Source organism: Gymnogyps californianus, chromosome Z (genome assembly GCF_018139145.2).
Source record: "Gymnogyps californianus isolate 813 chromosome Z, ASM1813914v2, whole genome shotgun sequence".
In the NCBI taxonomy this organism is placed as follows: Eukaryota; Metazoa; Chordata; class Aves; order Accipitriformes; family Cathartidae; genus Gymnogyps; species Gymnogyps californianus.
The window spans coordinates 71,202,728-71,221,707 of record NC_059500.1 but is presented as its reverse complement, the minus strand read 5'-3'; the positions used below and the strand labels follow the sequence as shown (position 1 = coordinate 71,221,707).

The 18,980-nt window shown below is 45.0% G+C and overlaps 1 protein-coding gene across 1 annotated transcript in view; it reads right to left on the bottom strand.

The window, feature by feature from the left end:
* Nucleotides 1-14,781, bottom strand: part of NADK2 (NAD kinase 2, mitochondrial) — a 36,238-nt gene extending 21,457 nt beyond the window's left edge. The window contains exons 1-2 of the mRNA XM_050913625.1: nt 14,585-14,781; nt 14,389-14,503 (exon numbers count right to left, since the gene is read on the bottom strand). Coding sequence (XP_050769582.1) covers nt 14,389-14,503; nt 14,585-14,781 — 312 coding nt within the window. The remainder of the gene's footprint in view (nt 1-14,388; nt 14,504-14,584) is intronic.
* Between the last annotated feature and the right edge of the window lie 4,199 nt (nt 14,782-18,980).

Here is an 18,980-nt window from a genome sequence, read left to right as displayed (position 1 = left end):
CTCAGCTGCTTTTCATTCTTTTCCAAAGAACCAGAGAAGTCCCTACAGCCCCTGTGGTCAGAGTCAACAGAACCACAGAGTGGTTGAGGTGAGAAGGGACCTCTGGAGGTCATCTGGTCCAACCCCCCTGGCTCAAGCAGGGCCACCTGGAGCTGCTCGCCCAGGACCATGTCCAGATGGCTTCAGAAGATCTTCACAAATGGAGCCTCCACCACCTCTCTGGGCAACCTGTCCCTGTGCTCAGTCACCCTCACAGTGAAAAAGTGTCTCCCAATGTTCAGACAGACCTTGCTGTATTTCAGTTTGTGCCCACTGCCTCTGGTCCTGCCTCACATCCAGGACCGGAATGCCATACTAAAACTACGACAAATGCTGCTTCTTAGAAGAGCTCTGCACTGAGGATAAAGAATAAGACAAACTGAGACCACCATTTCCTTTTTACTTTAAAAGAGCTGACAGCAAAGATCAGACAGTTCAGTTGCTGTGTGCATGATCACCTCCCCAAAGAGCCTGGGAGGAACTTGTGACGTACAGAAAACCCCAGACCGTAGAACAGCCTGGCTCCCGAGCCCACTGACCAGACAGGCCCACGAACCCATGCCAGGCTTGGGTCTTACCAACTGACCCCTCAAAAAGGCCTGTAGGTTTTAGCTTCTGCATGAAGACACCTTGCAAATTCTTCTTCTTTCCAAGGAAGCTCTGATTTACAACTGTCGCAGTCATCCTTCCAAAAGGAAAGGGTTTGACAGGCCACTCTCCACTTTCAACATCCGAGAGCAAGTCTGACAGTCTTACAGAGCGGATATCTTTATACCAAGTATTGACATTCTTGGCTAAAATGTGAAAAAACAACTATTATGACAGACCCATGTTGAGTTTATTTGGTATTCAAGCTGTACGGAGTAGCAATTTGATCTGAGTATCAAGTCTACCTGAAGAAAAATGGAGTTATACCAAACACTCGATAACATTTATGTAAGTAACTCTGTATAACGTAGGTTCTTCAGGTTTTCTTTTTTAAAATCCTCATTAAGACTTAAATGAAGTAAAACAACAGAGCTCTGATGTTTTACAGGAAAAAGTTCTCATCCAAAGTTATCCTTCTACTTCATTTTACCACTAACCTTTTTATGAAAAGTCGCTTCCTTCCATGGAATAAGCAGCTATGTTTGGCCCATGAAACTGAAGAAAACCTCATAAAATTGAAAAAAAACTAAACTAAGTGTCATGAGGTAATAGTATACACTCCTGCAAAACTTACCCATACTAACACAGAAAACCTGAAAAATTACAAAGAACGTTAAGAAGCCTGCCAGTACAGTACAAGGATATACAGCAAGACACAGAACATTTAAACTTAGCGATATTCTTGCAGAAACTGCCAGACTGCAGACTGACCTTCTAGACATGGGCTAGAAAATAAAAACGCTATTCCTACAGAGCTCAGGATCTTCAAACTGGTGTACACTTGGCATTTCTTACTGTTGAAGTTGTAAAAACCTATGTGAGGGGCCACACACAGGTCTGGAGCTCTGCACTGCAGGTTAAGTAATTTCTTCCAGCGGTTATATGGAAAGATCAGTAAAAGCAAAGGAAACTGGAGAGTACTGATGAATAGAAGTTACCAGCTATGGGTTTACAAACACACAGGAAACACAGTGTTTGCCGAGTCCCACTTGCTGAGGCTCCTGGAACAGGAAAAAGTAAGGGTAAAACGTACAGGAAATGTTGCATCAGAGCACAAGGGTAGTCAGCTACGGGTGGCATTAGCGGAGTACCCAAAAGCAGAAGTATTCATGAAGAGTGGGAAGAAACACCAAGTACAACTGTAGGCCTATTAATCTGACCTCAAGAGCATGCAAGATTGTAAAATAAAATGCATGAATATGTACATGAGAGCTATTATAGCTAAAAGTGCATTAGCATATGAAAACAGGGACAAACTGGCCAAAAACACATTTGGGCATATAGCTTCAGTAGTGTTCTTAAACCTCACAGCAGAGATGCAATGCAAAGCAGGCTTCCAGAAGAGCTTGCATTGGAAAACACACTCAGGTGAGCAGAACATGTTCTATGATGGAGTTATTTTTCCTCAGGAGCCTGAAGGCGAACAGGTCTAGACTGAATGCCTAAAAAGACCTCTACTCGTATCTTCTGGCCTGATCCTTTTTTAATGAAAGGATAATTTTTCACAGAGCTCCTTTAACAGTCATTTAGGCAAGAGACATTTGCTTGACTGCCTTCCTTCTGGAGTCTTAGTTCTCATCTCTGGTAAGTCTCACCCCACTTGGTTTGAACTGTGGGTCTCCTATCCTTGATTAATGCTGGCCCTCCAGGAACAATGCCGTGCAACAAGGACATGGCTTGTACCCACAAATACAGAAGCAACATGAAGCCAAGCAATACCCGAATACCCACTGTTGTCTACACAGCTGGATTATGATCCTTGATTTAGAGAATGGGGAAGAGAAAAGCCAGAGCCAAGTCTTACTGACATTGCTAACGTAAGCATTAGGATAAAATAGTATGCTCTCTCAAAACAGGAATGTGAATGTTGTCCAGAGTGAAATTGTGAATCGAGCACCTTCTACATCTATCCTAGTACACTAACAGGAACTTTTCAGATGCATTTTGGCTATATATGAATATATATAAAAAATATATATTCATATTTCCATTACTAGGCTTATCCTCAATTTACAGCACTAACCTTCACGTTGCCTTAAACTGCCACCACACCAGGGTGGAGTTAATGCCTCGGTGTACCAATCAGTTGTTTTACGACTGCTGCTCATTCAGGAGTTAAACTAAATGTCTGACTAGAAGCACAAAAAAACCCAACCCATAGATGTAGAAATTATTACTCTCTCAAATTTCCACAATGAACGTGCCCACACATGCACCCCAGCAGGAAAACAAGAACAGATCACTGCTTTCCAATCTCCCTAATTTCTACAGAAAGAACCACCAAACAAATGGATTTAGAGAGCAACAGCTAAACACAGAAGTTTAAATTTAACCTGAAGAGGAAAATACTATGACCACTATAGGTATAATCATCTAACCATTTCTAAGTACAGTACAGCACTATTAAAAGTCTTGTATTTTCCGATACTGTGTCTCTAGATTATCCACATCTCCCTAGTACAGACAAAGTTACTCAGTTTTGCTCTCAGTTTTAAAAGAAACAAACATTTATTTTGACAGAAATATGGAAAAAAAATATTTTTCCGAAAGTGTTAAGTTTTGAACTAGAAACAGCTTTGAATATAACACGTGCTTCAAATAATACACTCCTCTTAGCTTCCCTGACAAATAAGGAACACTGACTCAAAATTTGCTTAAGTACCAAAGTCTAAGACTGGCAATCTATAGTTGCACGCAAGTAATTTCCCTATGTTCTAGTGTTAACTACTAGTTAAGTTAAATCTTCATCTGTCATGCTAAGAACAAATCCAGTTTTCCTCACAGGTCAGGCAGATACTGAACTTTACGATTTCTTAAGAGCTCCAATCACATATTAAGCTTTCCTATTTCATAATGCAAAAATAACCCGCATACAAATAAGTGGGATTAAAGCATGATTCAGCTTCTGAATCTTACATAATGAAGTGCAGAAGACAAAAGAGATAAAAATAAACTGAGCAGTTAGCCATGGCAGAACTTGCCCAGTAGAAATCTGCACCTTGGAAACACATTTCAAGTGCTCCACAGAAAAGGGTCTGCTAGAAGGACAGCCACAGCAACCATGAACCACAACCCTAAACCTTCAGTGGGTTTTCCAGCATCAGCTGGAACTGATGGGGGAATTGAATTTGGTGGTTGTATACAACAGACGTCCAGGTTTGGATATGACACCAACTTTCACAATAAGTATAGGACAGCAATGCCCACCCTCAATTTCTTCTAACTACAGAAGAATTATCAAGACAAGTATCATTTATGAGCTTCAATTGCTGTATTTATAGCAATGACAGCAAGTTTGCAGATGACACCAAGCTGAGTGGTGTGCTTGATACTCTAGAGGGAAGGGTTGCCATCCAGAGGGACCCTGACAGGCTTGAGAGGTGGGCCCGTGCGAACCTCATGAAGTTCAACACGGCCAAGTGCAAGGTCCTGCACATGGGTCAGAGCAACCAGTATCAATACTGGCTGGGGGATGAAAGGATTGAGAGCAGCCCTGCCGAGAAGGACTTGGGGGTAATGGTGCATGAAAAGCTGGACATGAGCCGGCAATGTGCGCTTCCAGTCCAGAAAGCCAACCGTATCCTGGGCTGCATCAAAAGAAGCATGGCCAGCAGGTCGAGGGAGGTGATTCTCCCCCTCTGCTCTGGTGAGACCCCATCTGGACTACTGCGTCCAGCATAAGAAAGACATGGACCTGCTTGAGCAGGTCCAAAGGAGGGCCACGAAGATGATCAGGGGGCTGGAGCACCTCCTCTATGAGGCTGAGAGAGTTGTGGGGTTGTTTAGCCTGGAGAAGAGAAGGCTCCAGGGAGACCTTATAGCAGCCTTCCAGTACTTAAAAAGGGCCTACAGGAAAACTGGCGAGGGTCTCTTTATCAGGGAGTGTAGTGATAGGACAAGGGGTAATGGTTTTAAACTGAAAGATGGTAGATTTAGATTAGATATTAGGAAGAAATTCTTTCCTGTGAGGGTGGTGAGACACTGGAACAGGTTGCCCAGAGAGGTTGTGGATGCCCCATCCCTGGAAGCACTCAAGGCCAGGTTGGATGGGGCTTTAAGCAACCTGATCTAGTGCAAGGTATCCCTGCCCACAGCAGGGCGGGTTGGAACCAGATGATCTTTAAGGTCCCTTCCAACCCAAACCATTCTATGATTCTGTGACACTGCTTTCACAGGAGTTGCTTGACTCAAACTTCTCAATCTTCTTAAAAGGGGAAGTGTGTTCTACTACTTGCTTTTGCACGAGAAACACTACATGCATCAAGTCTGATCTTCCATGGTTTTGTGAGAGAAAAAATGAGATGGTAGGGTCACCACATTTGGAAAAAAAACTAGTCAAATTTAAGTCTTTATTGAAAAAAATCCAGGCTCATTGAATTGATACTTTGTTTAATAAGTCCCTGGCTCAACCTTTTCCTTGCTCAGCCTCAACAGGGCAGGTTTCAGCAGAATCATGCTTGTGGTACTAGTGGATTAACCCACTTTGGGACATCCCGCTCTTTCAGTGACCTGCAGTCCAGCTCATTCAGACTAGCAGGAGTGCTCGGAAGCCCACTCTGAAGTGAACCTGAGAACCAGTTTCACTGAGCAGCTGCAAGTCGTGGGTGAACTTAAAATGCATTGGTTTCAGATAATTTAACAGTTAAAAAATGCAATCTACAAACTCTATGCATTGTTTACAGGATGGCTTTAATAATGAGCATTTGTCTTAGCTAAAGTAGCAGAGAAACCATGCAGCTTCCCAAAACAAAGTCCTACTGAGAATCAGCATTACCTAGGCTCAGGTTTAAGTTCTCTATGAAGCTTTAAACATGGATCAAGTCTTCAATTACAAACTACTGCTGAGTTGCAAGCTGCAGAAATCAAGCTCAATTCCTCGCCCGTTCCCAGTTTGGGTTATTAGATATTATACAGGCCATTAATTGCTTGCTTATAAAAAATTGTGGTAGGTTAACCTATGCAAGTAGGTCAGTACCTACCATAAAAGAAAGGTAGTAGGCAGGTCCTACCTGATCAGCACTCTTGCCTGTCTGCTGTTGATTGATGTACTAATCAGCTGTCAATTGCTCAGAATTGTTCCTAATGTTGTTCCTGGCCATTTGCTCTGTTTCTTCCAGTTTGCTATGTCACCCCTCTTGCTGTAGAAACCCAGTGGGCTGCTTTAGCTGGGAAATTTTTTTCTTATACTTTCCTCACTGTTTTCTTCAGCAACTTAGACCCCTCACTTTCATTACATAGTCATGGCAGCCTTTCAAATGCTGCCTTTATAACTGCTATAGAGTAATGATTATGAAGTGTTTTGCATATTGTAGCATTTTGTATGCCATTACTTTTGTAGTAGCTGACTTCAGTAATTTCTTCACTTGGTAAATGAAACTGGCAACATCATGTTCCCGAAGCTTTACAGAAATGTTGCTTTGGGGCAAGAGTTTGATCTATATCTGAACAAAAATAAAAATGCCATAAACTGTTTTCTAATTCTTCATCTATGTGCTGGTTTTGGCTGGGATAGAGTTAATTTTCTTCACAGTAGCTAGTATGGGGCTATGTTTTGGATTTGTGCTGGTAACAGTGCTGATAACACAGGGCTGATTTAGTTACTGCTGAGCAGTGCGTACACAGAGTCAAGGCCTTTTCTGCTCCTCACACCACCCCACCAGCGAGGAGGCTGGGGGTGCACAAGAAGCTGGGAGGGGACACAGCCGGGACAGCTGACCCCAGCTGACCAAAGGGGTATTCCATACTTTATGACGTCATGCTCAGCATATAAAGCTGGGGGAAGAAGGAGGAAGGGCGGGGATATTCAGCGTGATGGTGTTTGTCTTCCCAAGTAACAGTTAGGCATGATGGAGCCCTGCTTTCCTGGAGATGGCTGAACACCTGCCTGCCAATGGGAAGTGGTGAATGAATCCATTGTTTTGCTTTACCTATTAAACTGTTTTTATCTCAAACCAGGAGTTTTCTCACTGTTACCCTTCTGATTCTCTCCCCCATCCCACCAGGGGGGAGTGAGTGAGAGGCCGTGTGGTGCTTAGTTGCACAGCTGGGGTTAAACCACGACAATCTACCACATTAAAGTATTATTGTCATTTTAACCACAACTGAAGAATACACATAGTGGTTTGTAATTCAAAGGCTAACGCAGAGCAAATTGTTGTGTTAACTATAAACAGAGCTGTAACTACTTTCTGCACTAACAGGTTTCTAGAAACCCAGTGCAATCCAGGCAATTCAATCATTCAGTTCTCATTAATTCAGCAGGACACCAACATAATGTCAAAAATCACAACTAGCCAAGTACTAAACAATATTAAAGTCACTTCCAAAAAGCAGCCTTTTTCAGCTGTATAAAGTATCAGATGCTTGGTGAGACAGTCCATGCAGTTTAATTCAGGTACACTGAAATGCCCTACTTTTGCATCTATTTGCTATATATGACTGAGTATACTTGAATGGTGTGCTGGAAAAAAAAATGCTATGGAAAAAGGAATTACTACATCCCATTTATTTGTTTCCATCATTTTCCAGACTCCTCTTATGACAGACTGAAAACACAGAAGGAACTTTTTAATAATGCAGATGCAACTGAAGTTACTTAACATTGATGCAAGTAAATCACATTTCAAAGGTAAAGATAAACAAATGCACACTGTGGTTGTGTAACTCGAAAAACATTTACACCCATCTCAGTTTCCAGTGGACTAGCTCGAAAATTTTATTTCTGAAAAAAAGTGTCTGTAGCTTTATATAATCTTGGTGTACTATAACCTGTGTCTTGAAATCTGTATGCTTCAAATTCAGTAGATTGAGATGGTATTTTTTTCCCCCTCTTTTCAGGGTGAGGTAGAGCCAAGTACAGTCCTACTAGTTTTTAAACACTTTATGTGCTCCCTATAACATCTAATGAAATAATTCACATTACAAAATAAGTAGAGATGGGTAGTCTGAATTCAACAGAACAATGAAAAGCTTCACAGTACCACTTCATTCATTAAGTTTCTATTTAAAGATACTACCTTCAAACATACCACAGTACATTTGAATCCACAAGAGAACACAGGGGTAAATACCCTAATACTTACTGCTTTTTAAAACAGCCCAACTTTTTTTTTTCCCCAAGAAAAAAATTAATACACAATTTTTGAAGGAAAAAAACTGCTGAATTATCTGATTTCAGTTTAAAATTAGAATTCAGTTGAACTTTGAAGTTTGCGTATTACTTTTTCCTTCTGCTACCTTCCTTGCATCTGTAAAAATCCTAGTGTTTTGAAAATATTTGAGTCACATTTTCTAAACAGAGTTCTAGTGGCATCTGGATTGAAGTGCAGTTCTCTAAAACAGAAATCTAAGAATGAAATACCTGGCTAGTTTCCAAAAGCCTACCTTGGGGTGGTGGTGTGACATTCACAAACCTGAAACACTAGTACTTAGGAAAGGTAATTCGAAAGTGATACTAAAAATGTATCTTTCACCATTTAATGTAAAAGAAGGTAAAGAATTTTTTTCTGTAATTAAAAAAAAAATAATCAATCACCTATCAAGTTACAGGTAATATAGTACATTTCCCCGAAGAGAGAATTTTTTAAGAAACATGAAAACTTTAATGTGCAGATTAGTAACAGCTGGTGCTGTAAGCATCTAAATTAGGAATTGGGGGGTGGGGGGGTAGTGGTGTTCTACACACACACACACACCCCCCACCCCCCACAATTCTGTGGGTTTTGTTTTGGTGCACAAGAACATACGAGCTCCAACTGAACCTCTCCTACCTGCTCGGAGACACTCCTTCCTTCCTTCCTGACCAGCCCTGCTCAGCATGTTGTTGGCGCCCTATGCTGAAGATGAGTTCCCACTGTGCCTCTTTTAGGGGAGGCAATATCCTGCTAACAGGTTACCTTTTCTCTACCCAGATACGAGTTTTCAAGAAAGCTATATGAACTTCAGTTTTCTGAGATGACCACCCGTCAATTTGTTGCAGTGGTTCAAAAGAGCCAAAACTTGTTCCAAACCTCCAACTCCTTGCTCTCCCTCCCCGCTCCAAATAGAGACACATAAACCAGCCACAACAGAGTATCAGCTGTGGTTCACACTGAATCATTTTCCTCCAATTAAGACAAAAATGAATATAACTTTTCATCTGACAAGACATTATCAAAGGTAATTAAAACTGCATATAAAGTGTGTTTGGACAGCTAAATTGTTGACCTTCCCTAAATACCTTCCAGCAATGAGAAGTCGGCAGCTGCATCTCAACTGTGCTATCAAACAAAAAACCAGGACTCAGGAAATTAGCTTTATCTACTACTGGGATATTAAGTTCTCTTAGTTTACATAAGGACAACAGCAATACTTGCTCTGCCTGGGTTTGCTGAGAGTGAAATAAACGGCCAGGACATAGAGTAGCCTTCAGTATTAGTTGACTGGATCATTCATTTTTGTAACCAGCCATATTTAGATGCCAATCCCAATAACCAGGCCAGAAGAAATTCAAATTGCTGTCATTTCTGGTAACCAAACTGTTTGTAGGGACTTAGGAAAATTACTAGTATTTTTATTTAACTTAAAGCTGATAACAGCAAGTGTTAGAAATTTGGGGGCATTTTTCTTTCCTAGTATTAGAAATCTCTCATTTTTGTAGGTGTCTAATCTCCCTTCTGAACTGAAGACTCTGAAAACCTCCCCTGTACAACTGCATTCAGAGCGCTTAATTACGCTTTTCAGAATAGGTCAGTATTAGAACACTAATTATTATAGTCAGATGTGTTTAGGTACAGTCATGAACAGATTTAAAAGACTCATCTGTAAGTGTGTAAGAGTATCTGCCACAAGATACATAAAAACAACAACCTGGAGCAAGCATGCATAACATGTATGTAGAGATGCAATAAAAGATTTATCTTTCACAGATCTACTAAACACTCTTTCAAGTGTTTGCCCTTGCTCTCCATCTCTCCCCGATCTGTTCTGCTCTTCTGCTGTCAGGACTGCTTCTTCACCTCTCCCGTCTCTGTTTGCACAGAGAAAGAATTTGGGAATCATGACTCTGCAGCTTTGACTTTGCAACCTTTAATAGTGTTTGTATACTACAACTCACTTGGTGTGTCCAAAAGAAAGGCCACAAAAGTATTTAGGCCGCAGGTGCTCAGGGCCTCTATCGCCTATTAGAAGTGTCAGCCAGCCAGCTCCGATATTCTGCTTCTTGGAGTATACTGTGGTTTATATAGTATATCATATATATGATACATGCTACGATCCGGATCATGTTTTAGTATCTATTGGTGTATGCCAATGATTCATCTTCAGCCTCCTTAAATATGGAATGAATTCCATCTAATTAGGATGTGTGCCCAAAGGCACACATGCAGTGTCACTTCTGCATTAAGTGACTTGCTGCATTTTCTGTCTTAATACATAAACACACTGATTGCAACAGCTAAATTCAGGTCTGCTCTCCTGTCTCAGGCACAACTGTCCTGTGATCAGGCACAACTGCTTAAGCCCACGATGATCGTTATTTGTGCTATATTAAAGCCTGAAGCTTCCAAGTAGGGATGTCGGTTATCTCCTAGGAACTTGCAAACATCTTGTCTGCCCACAACCGGTAAGCAAACAAGCCCAGGTACGGCTTCTCAAATCTAAGCCTCCAACATTGCCTTGAAATTGTATTTCTGTATTTCAGATAGCCAGTGTCTGGACGTCTGAAGATCCATGGCAGACAAGAGCACCATGCTCCTCCACGGGTACTGGCTCCCTCACACCGTGATGCTACCACACCACAAGCCAGTTCCAGGGTCACCTGAGCTTGAGCCCCTGCAATGTAACACAATCCCCACCTCCACCACCTCCCCCCCCCCGGCCCCCGTCTGGGTTAGCTAACAGCTTACAGCATCCGGTGAGCCAAACCTTTCCCGTGCACTTTTGCTTTCACTCTTTGCTGCTACCCCAACAGCAGGCTTTCACATGAGCCTCAGCTCCCACTCTGTCCCCTGTGCAGCCATTTGGCGTGACTGAGCTCCCATGCCAGATTCATGATCGCTTCAATTCACCACCTTCAGGATAAACTGAGCATCACCCTGGGTAGCAGCAGTAGGGACTTGTTGCATGTCCAAGGGCAGCGTCCAGCCTCATATCTCAGAGACCAGAAGCCTTGGGACCAGCTTCTGAAGTCTCCCCTGGAGAAGCAGGGATACACAGAACACAGAGTGCAGGTAACCTCAGGAAGCAAAACACATCATGTTCCCAAGCTGCTCACAAAGGACGCAGCACAGAGGGGGAAGGACACTTTGCAGCAATCGCTCTGCTAAGAATTGATCTCTGTCCACAACACAGAGGGTAACAGTCTCCTGAACCTTCACCTAACCTATTTACTGAGGCTGCCATTAGCTCAGAAAGTCTGAGGAAAAAATCTGAGACTAGAGTCACAGCAGAATGTAAATACAGAAATTTTTATAGGTCAGCTAAAAAATTTGAGAAACAGACAGTAAGGAGAATTCCTTCACTCTTATTTCCTATTTCAAAAATATAATTCTGGAAGACCTTTTCAGTGTGTTCTTGCACAAATCTTTGTATTCCCACCCATACGGCAGAGCCTAACAATATTGCTATACACATAGTTAGGCAAGTTAGGCTTTGTCTACCTGGCAACACTATGAGTTTTATTGCTGCAGTTCCTCACATGGAGGTATTTTCAGGGGAAAGCTAGATTAAAAAAAGCACCAGTCCTAGAATAAAAATTCTAGAATTCTCCCAAATATGGAGAATTACCTTACACCTGTAAGTTTCTCCAAAAGGACAAACTCTAAGGTGTTTCTGCAACTACTACAATCAGACACTGTGCATTCACAGTTACTTTTTTTAAAATGCATCTTCAGACTGATACAGGTTACTGATCATGCAAAACATGCATTCTTGTGAGAAGAGAAACTGCAGCTATTGCTACATTCAGTCGAGAGCACCTTTAAGGTTGTGCAACACTAACGACACTCCTCACTAACTGATTCACTGTCCCAGTCCTGCCTGTACACAAGCGGTTAGGGAAAGGTGACCAAACACGCCATTTTTTCTTGGTTTTAGTTGCTGTGGTGGGTTGACCTCAGCTGGACGCCAGATGCCCACCAAAGCCACTCTGTCACTCCCCTCCTCAGCTGGACAGGGGAGAGAAAATATAATGAAACGCTCATGGGTTGAGATAAGGACAGGGAGAGATCACTCACCAATTACTGTCACGGGCAAAACAGACTCGACTTGGGGGAAAAAAGTTAATTTAATTTATTACCAATCAAACCAGAGCAGGATAATGAGAAATAAAATCAAATCTTAAAAACACCTTCCCCACACCCCTCCCTCCTTCCCAGGCTTAACTTTACTCCTGATTTTCTCTACCTCCTCCCCCTCATCAGTACAGGGGACGGGGAATGGGGGTTTCGGTCAGTTCCTCACACACTGTCTCTGCCGCTCCTTCCTCCTCAGGGGGAGGACTCCTCACACTCCTCCCCTGCTCCAGCGTGGGGTCCCTCCCACGGGAGACAGTCCTTCCCGAACTTCTCCAACACGAGTCCTTCCCACGGGCTACAGTTCTTCACGAACTGCTCCAGCATGGGTCCTTTCCGGGGTGCAGTCCTTCAGGAACAGACTGCTCCAGTGTGGGTCCCCCGCGGGGTCACAAGTCCTGCCAGCAAACCTGCTTCAGCGTGGGCTCCTCTCTCTCCACAGATTCACAGGTCCTGCCAGGAGCCTGCTCCAGCATGGGCGTCCCACTGGGTCACAGCCTCCTTCGGGCATCCACCTGTGCCAGTGTGGGGTCCTCCACGGGCTGCAGGTGGATTATCTGCTCCACAGGCTGCAGAAGGACAGCCTGCCTCACCATGGTCTTCACCACAGGCTGCAGGGGAATCTCTGCTCCGGCGCCTGCAGCACCTCCTCTCCCTTCCTTGTCCACTGACCTTGGTGTCTGCAGAGTTGTTTCTCTCACATATTCTCACTGCTCTCTCCGGCTGCAGTTGTGCAGTTTTCTCTTCCCCCTTCTTAAATACATTATCCCCGAGGTGCTACCACCGTTGCTGATGGGCTCAGCCTTGGCCAGCAGCGGGTCCATCCTGGAGCCAGCTGGCATTGGCTCTATCGGACACAGGGGAAGCTTCTGGCATCTTCTCACACAAGCCACCCATGTAGCCCCCCCGCTACCAAAACCTTGCCACGCAAACTGAATACAGCTGTGCACTGAGGACAATCTGATTCTCTATACTTAACAGCAAGAAATGCTTCCCCAAGAGAACCTTAAATGAAGACGGAAAACCAGTCTTAGATGAGCTGTGAGAGACATTGCTTCTCCATAGCCACCTTATGAAAGGAAATACGGGGACATCTCAGCAACAGGAACCTACATGTAGATGAGATAAGAACACAGGCTGATGTTTCCACATTAAACTTGGTGCCATATGAAATTTGACTAGAGAGCTTTACAAAATATGTGAAAACGTTTGGACAGGAATTCCATAGGAGGTGGATGATCAACTGAAGTACACAGAAAAGTGTAAGCACTATCTTGCTTTAGATACTGTACTTTTTATCCCAGTGCTTTGCAAAGCAAGGCTACGTAACCATAGCATTTGTCCCCGCTGCATAAGTTAAGCACATTTGCAAGTTTAAAACAAATGTTGAGAACAAATAGAGCTCTAAAAATATTTCCAGTTGTAAGAGACCAAAGACTAGACAGACCCAAATTAATGGTCTTATTCAGACTAAAGACAATAATACAAGCTCATGACCTGGTCTGCACAGACTGCTGGCAACCAAAGTAACTCCAGCAGGTACCACCCTTTAGGCCACGGGTGGCAGATAAGCGCTGGAAGGAGACAGTCACAGGTTACGTGGAGGATAGGATGGGGTCACTGAGCTTGGTGAAGATGAAGACACTAGACACCGGGTGCATGTATCAACTCTTAGAGATACCTGCTTTCCTTAGTATACCTTCAGTAATGGAACAGCTGCCTATTTTTGTACTGAACATTTGTTAAAGTCCAAAGAAAAAGGCTTTTCTAAAAACTGTAGCAAGACAGGTGGATGTGACAGGGATTTGGCTGTTTAGCTGGGGAGTTGTTAAAAAAATACCTGAAAGATGAAGTGAGGAAGCGAGGCAAGGATACGGAGGTAAGGGCAGGAAGAAATGAGTCCTCTCTAAGTCTCAGAGGGGATTTTCACAACATAGTGCTTTCCTCAGCATGCGCTTCTCTAAATATAGTCTTTATATTACACACTGCAAGAAAAAACCTGCAGCTTGCCGAAGGCTGCCGGAATCACTCCGAGGATAAAACCCAAACACGCTTACTACGCAAATCCCTCGGTGATTTGCAACAGATGAATGAAGGGCGGCTAAGCCGCGGTAGCCCCTCTCCCAGGGTACCACGGCGGGCCGCGCCGCTCGCCAGCTCGGAGTCGGGCTGACGGGCCCCGGGAGGCGGCGGGAGGGGCCGCCCGCCCGCCCGCTCACCCGCCCCGGCCGCCGGCCCACGGCGCCGCCCCGCGCACCAGGGCGAGAGGAAGCCCCAGGCCCACTCCGGGCCGGCGGGCCCCTCCGCGGGCCGGGCATCGCCCGGGTAACTCCTCAAGCCTCCCCGCGCCCGGCCCCGCAGCCCGGCCCCGCCGCGACCCCGGCGGCAGCGCCCGGGGAGGCCGGGACCGCCGCCCCCTCCCGCCGCTCACCAGCTGCTTGAGGTCCTCCTCGGAGAGCCCGGCGTAGCGGTACCGCTGCTGCTCGAACTCGTACCGCGTCGTCTTCACCACCACCGCCACCCGCGACGGCCGGAACACGCCGCCCGCCGCCCCCAGCCCGCCGCAGCCCCGCCGCCGCGGCGCGCACGGCCCGGCCCCGGCCCCGGCCCCTGCCGCCGCCCCCCGCCCTGCCGCCGCGCAGCGGGCGGCGGGGCTCAGCCCGCGGAGGGTGAGGAGGCGCCGGCGAGCGCCGCCGAGCAGCGGCAGCCCCGGCAGGGCGGAGGAAGCCCCCGCCGCCCGCTGGCAGAGCAGCGGGGAACGGCGGGCGGCCGCCCGGCTGGCGAGGCAGAAGTAGCCGTAGAGGAAGCCCCGCGCGGAGGACATCGCCCGGGCTCGCTCACCCCCCCCGGGGCGGGAGCCTGCGGCCGGCGGGCGGGAGGGCGCAGCGCTGCCCGGCGGCGGCTGCCCCGGCTCTGAGGCTGCCTCCGCGCCCGGGCAGCGCTCTGCACACATGGCACGGCCGTGCCGCGGCGCCCCGCCCCTCCCCGCGCGCAGGCGCCGCCTCCACCAATACGGAAGAGCGCCGCTAGACGCCCACCCACCCTTCGCGGGTCGGGGCAGAGGCAGCGGGGAGCGCGCCCCAGCCGGGCCCGGCGCCGCGTGCGCATGCGCCCTTCTCGACCAACCGCGCCGGCCCGAGGACGGGAGGGCGGGGACGGCGCGTGGCGAGTGCTCGCCCTCCCGCGCCTTGGGGGCACGCACTGCGCATGTGCTTAGCGCACGGTCTCTCCCCCACCCCACCCCATCCCGCCCCACCCCGGGACGGGGCTCGAGGCACGTAGGCTGGCGCGCGGGCTGTGCGCCCCTGGCGCCGCCGGGCGTTGTGAGGGGCTGGGTCCCCTCAGCCGGGCTGCCTCGGCTCCCCCGCCCCAGAGGGACGCCTCCTGTGTCCCCTTGCGGCCTTCCGCTCAGCTTCCTCCTGTGCTAACGGTTTGTAAAATAAAGCCCGTTGCGTCCTCTGTGTTAGCTGATGGAGACGGGAGTTGGCACGAAACAGACTGGAAATCCTGAGGTGGACCTCAGCGAGGTGCCTGGCAGGGAAGCTGGCTTGCTTCCTTGTTCAACTTTGAGGAAAAGGGCTTTGAAAGTTAGAAAAACACAACAGGTTCTTTGTTTTAAAAGGACTAAATACTGCATCTTGTGAGGGTCTGATGAGAAGCATGTAGTTTGAGAAGTCAATCTCTCTTATTCATGACTGTTCTGGTCTCTATCACGTTTGTCGCGCTGCCTGAGGAAGCGCAGAAAAAGGCAACATGGTGAAAGCAGCAGGCTTGAGAAAAGACCAGCAGTGCTGTGAGGGCACGTGAGTCTGCGTTTTGCAAGTCCAGGTAAAAAAAAAGAATCGATCCTGAGTTACTTTTTAATATTGTAAGTAAGCTATCTAGAAATACTGTGGGGTTTTTACATCATTATTAATAACTGCCTTTTCAGGTACTGACTTTCACAGACAGTACTTCTGCACTGAAAGCCTCATTTACGGACGTTTTTCTCATTACCTTATGCCAGTTCTTTCCTTTAGGCAAGTCATGGCCTCTCGCTGTGGGGAGGGATTGAAGCAGCAGCTTTTACCTGTCAGTGCACCACCCTTCTACACTGCTTTGCTAAGAGAGTCTTAGGAAATGAGAGTACCTAAAGCCATTCAGCCCTTCCCTACTCTTGTATAACAATACAAAAGCGCCATCCAGTCTTTACTGACGGTTCGGAGGATTTTCTACCTACTGATTAGCTTAGCCTTGAAGGAAACGACCGCAAACCAGATTACCAGGAGAGTAATTAAACGTAACTAACTCCCTTGCTAACCAGAAAATGCCTCATTCTGTATAGCTATTAACCATTCTGTATAGCTATTAACTTTTGGATTGTACAAAGCAGTAGATAACACGAGATCCTGGATACAAAAATGATAGAAGAGGTTTTGAAAATTTACAGCTCTGTTCTGAATGGTATCTATTTTATAACTTATTTGACCATTGAGCTGCTCCTCTAGGATTCTGTGCTTCATGTATTACCTATTTAAATTGAAGTGTTTTGATCTTTGTTTGAAAAACAAATCAGCTTCAACCACTAAGGCAAGCTTGAATATGGAACAGTATTTTACTCTGAGGCCATGCAATTATTATGATATGGTCTTTTGAATTAATGCCCACAGCAAGCATTATAAGCATAAAATGTGAAATACATATTTTAAAATGTAAACTCAAAACAGTAGATGATATCTTAATGAACTGGAAACAGAGCTGAGGCACAGAGCATGAAGTGATTCATCCAGGGTTCCCAGAAGGAAGTCTCTGACAGACTAGCTGAAGGGTACACAGATTGTCTGACACCCCATTGTCTACATGGAAAAAGGTTTAAACTTTCTGTAACACATAAGATAGAGTTTGTGGAATGTTACTTGCAGTTTGCATCTTACTTTGTAAATGGACCTACTTACAAAATGTTCAATAGACGCTACTTAACCTCTCCCTTACTACACCTTTTGATTTGAACATACACCTGGTACACAGGAACAAGACACAAGTATCTGTCAAATGACACTTATTTTGAAATATATTCACAGTTTGTGATAGATGACATGTCTTCATGCCCCATTTTCAATGACTTCAGAGCAATATACCCAGTGCATTAAGGGACAGATTTGTTCATACAGAATTAAATGAATAAGCTTAGGCATTTTAGCCTGGTATTCTTACAGGATACGAGTATGCACCAGGCGTGAATTCCCACTGTAATAACTTTTTAAACCCTTGGCTGACCACGACCAGCTTTGTTTTGGGCACAGAGTACTTAAAAATTCCTTATGGAAATAGCCACCTCAATACTGCCTGCCGTAAGGAAAACACTTCAGGGTAATGCCCATTTTAGCCACCAAGGAGTTACAATACATGAGGTAAATTTCGAGACACAAATCCATAGAAAACCAGGCATCCTTAGCTCTACATTCTTCAAGTTATATAGTGGACTTTAAAAAAACCCTGTGTAATAAAATAATCTATTCTGTGTTACAAAGCAATGTTACTGGAAAAATTTCTGTGTAAACACTAAATTATCCCTAAGTTGTTACACCAGCTGCAAAACTGGCAATGCACGACTGTACCAGCAGTTTTACATGAGAAGGTCTCCAAATGTAGCCTTTTTTCGTCCAAAAGAATTTACGTATTACTTCTAGTGCAGTTCCAATCTAGGACAACTGTTCATTTCTACTCCTTATTGAAGTCTGTGAGTAATGCCTTCTTGTGATCATTTAATTAATAACCAGTTATATAATTAACTAATCCAATCATTTACATTCTCTAGACTTTCTTTATATGCCTGTAAGTACTACTGATACCTGAAAATGGTAGCCCTGTCTTTGTGTTGAAAATGATAACGCTATCAGTGTTAGTTGCATTCACAGAGGACGAGGTAAACAGACCATCGGTAACGTTTCACAAAACTGAGTCCTTAGATTTTCAGCCTAGCTGACCACAGCTGTTAATTCTAATTATCCAGAGGAAAACTCCAGACTAATGCTTAGAGAACACGTCACTCGTGCAGCATGTCAGAATCTTACAAGGCAGGTGGATGAACACATTAGGAGGTGTAGTCTGATTGAATTTCTGATCCCAAATTCTATCCATGTGTGCTTGCATTTTGCGTGCAACGTGTGTACCCTCATCAGTGATTACGTAGTTGGGTCATATAATTTACTTCATAAATTCCAAAAGAGGAGGATGCTTCAGAAAGAGCGAAATAAATGCAGTTATTCTTATGAATGCAAATTAATGAAAATTTTTCACACAAAACCAATGAGAAGGGGCAAACTTTCTTGTCCACGAGTATGTTTTAATTAACAGAAATTTGCTTTTCTGCTTTTCTTCCCACTCTTTGCTTATGCAAAGCAAACTACGCCATCCCTGAAGTGGACTAACACAACTGACTTCATTTCAGAAGCAATTTGAGTAACAGTTGCAGACACATTGTTTTGTAAGAATAACTTTAGTGTTTGTGAAAGACAACTCAGGAATCTGAACTGCACTTTTTAGACAGACAGCTGCTGTAGAACAGGCAATGTATGCTGCTTGTAGATTTTCCTGCCAGCATGCCCCAGTGGTAGGTCCTCTAAAACCCAGCTAGGGAAAAGAGGATGCTCTTTCCCTCCCTGTCCATGGTGTGCAGGCTGTCCGTAGCATTAACAGCAGTATCAAATGTGCTAAAGGTTTTCCCTGAATTCATTCATTCAATAGAGACATTACCAAACTCTTAACTTCATACAGTTTGCCAAAACTAATTCAGAGGTCACTAAAGATCGTGACATAAAGACCTGAGTGACAAGATTTAGGAAGAGATATAAACGCCTCCAGAACGTAAAATAAGCCATTTAGGCTATCCCATCCAAGTAGCTTTTGCTAGAAACTCATAATCTTAGTGGCAGATATCTGCATATGTATCCTTACATTAGGAATTGTTAGTTTTCTCTCCTTTTGAAAATTATTACTTCACTAATACATAAGAGCTTCCAGCTCTGCATCCCTTATGTATAT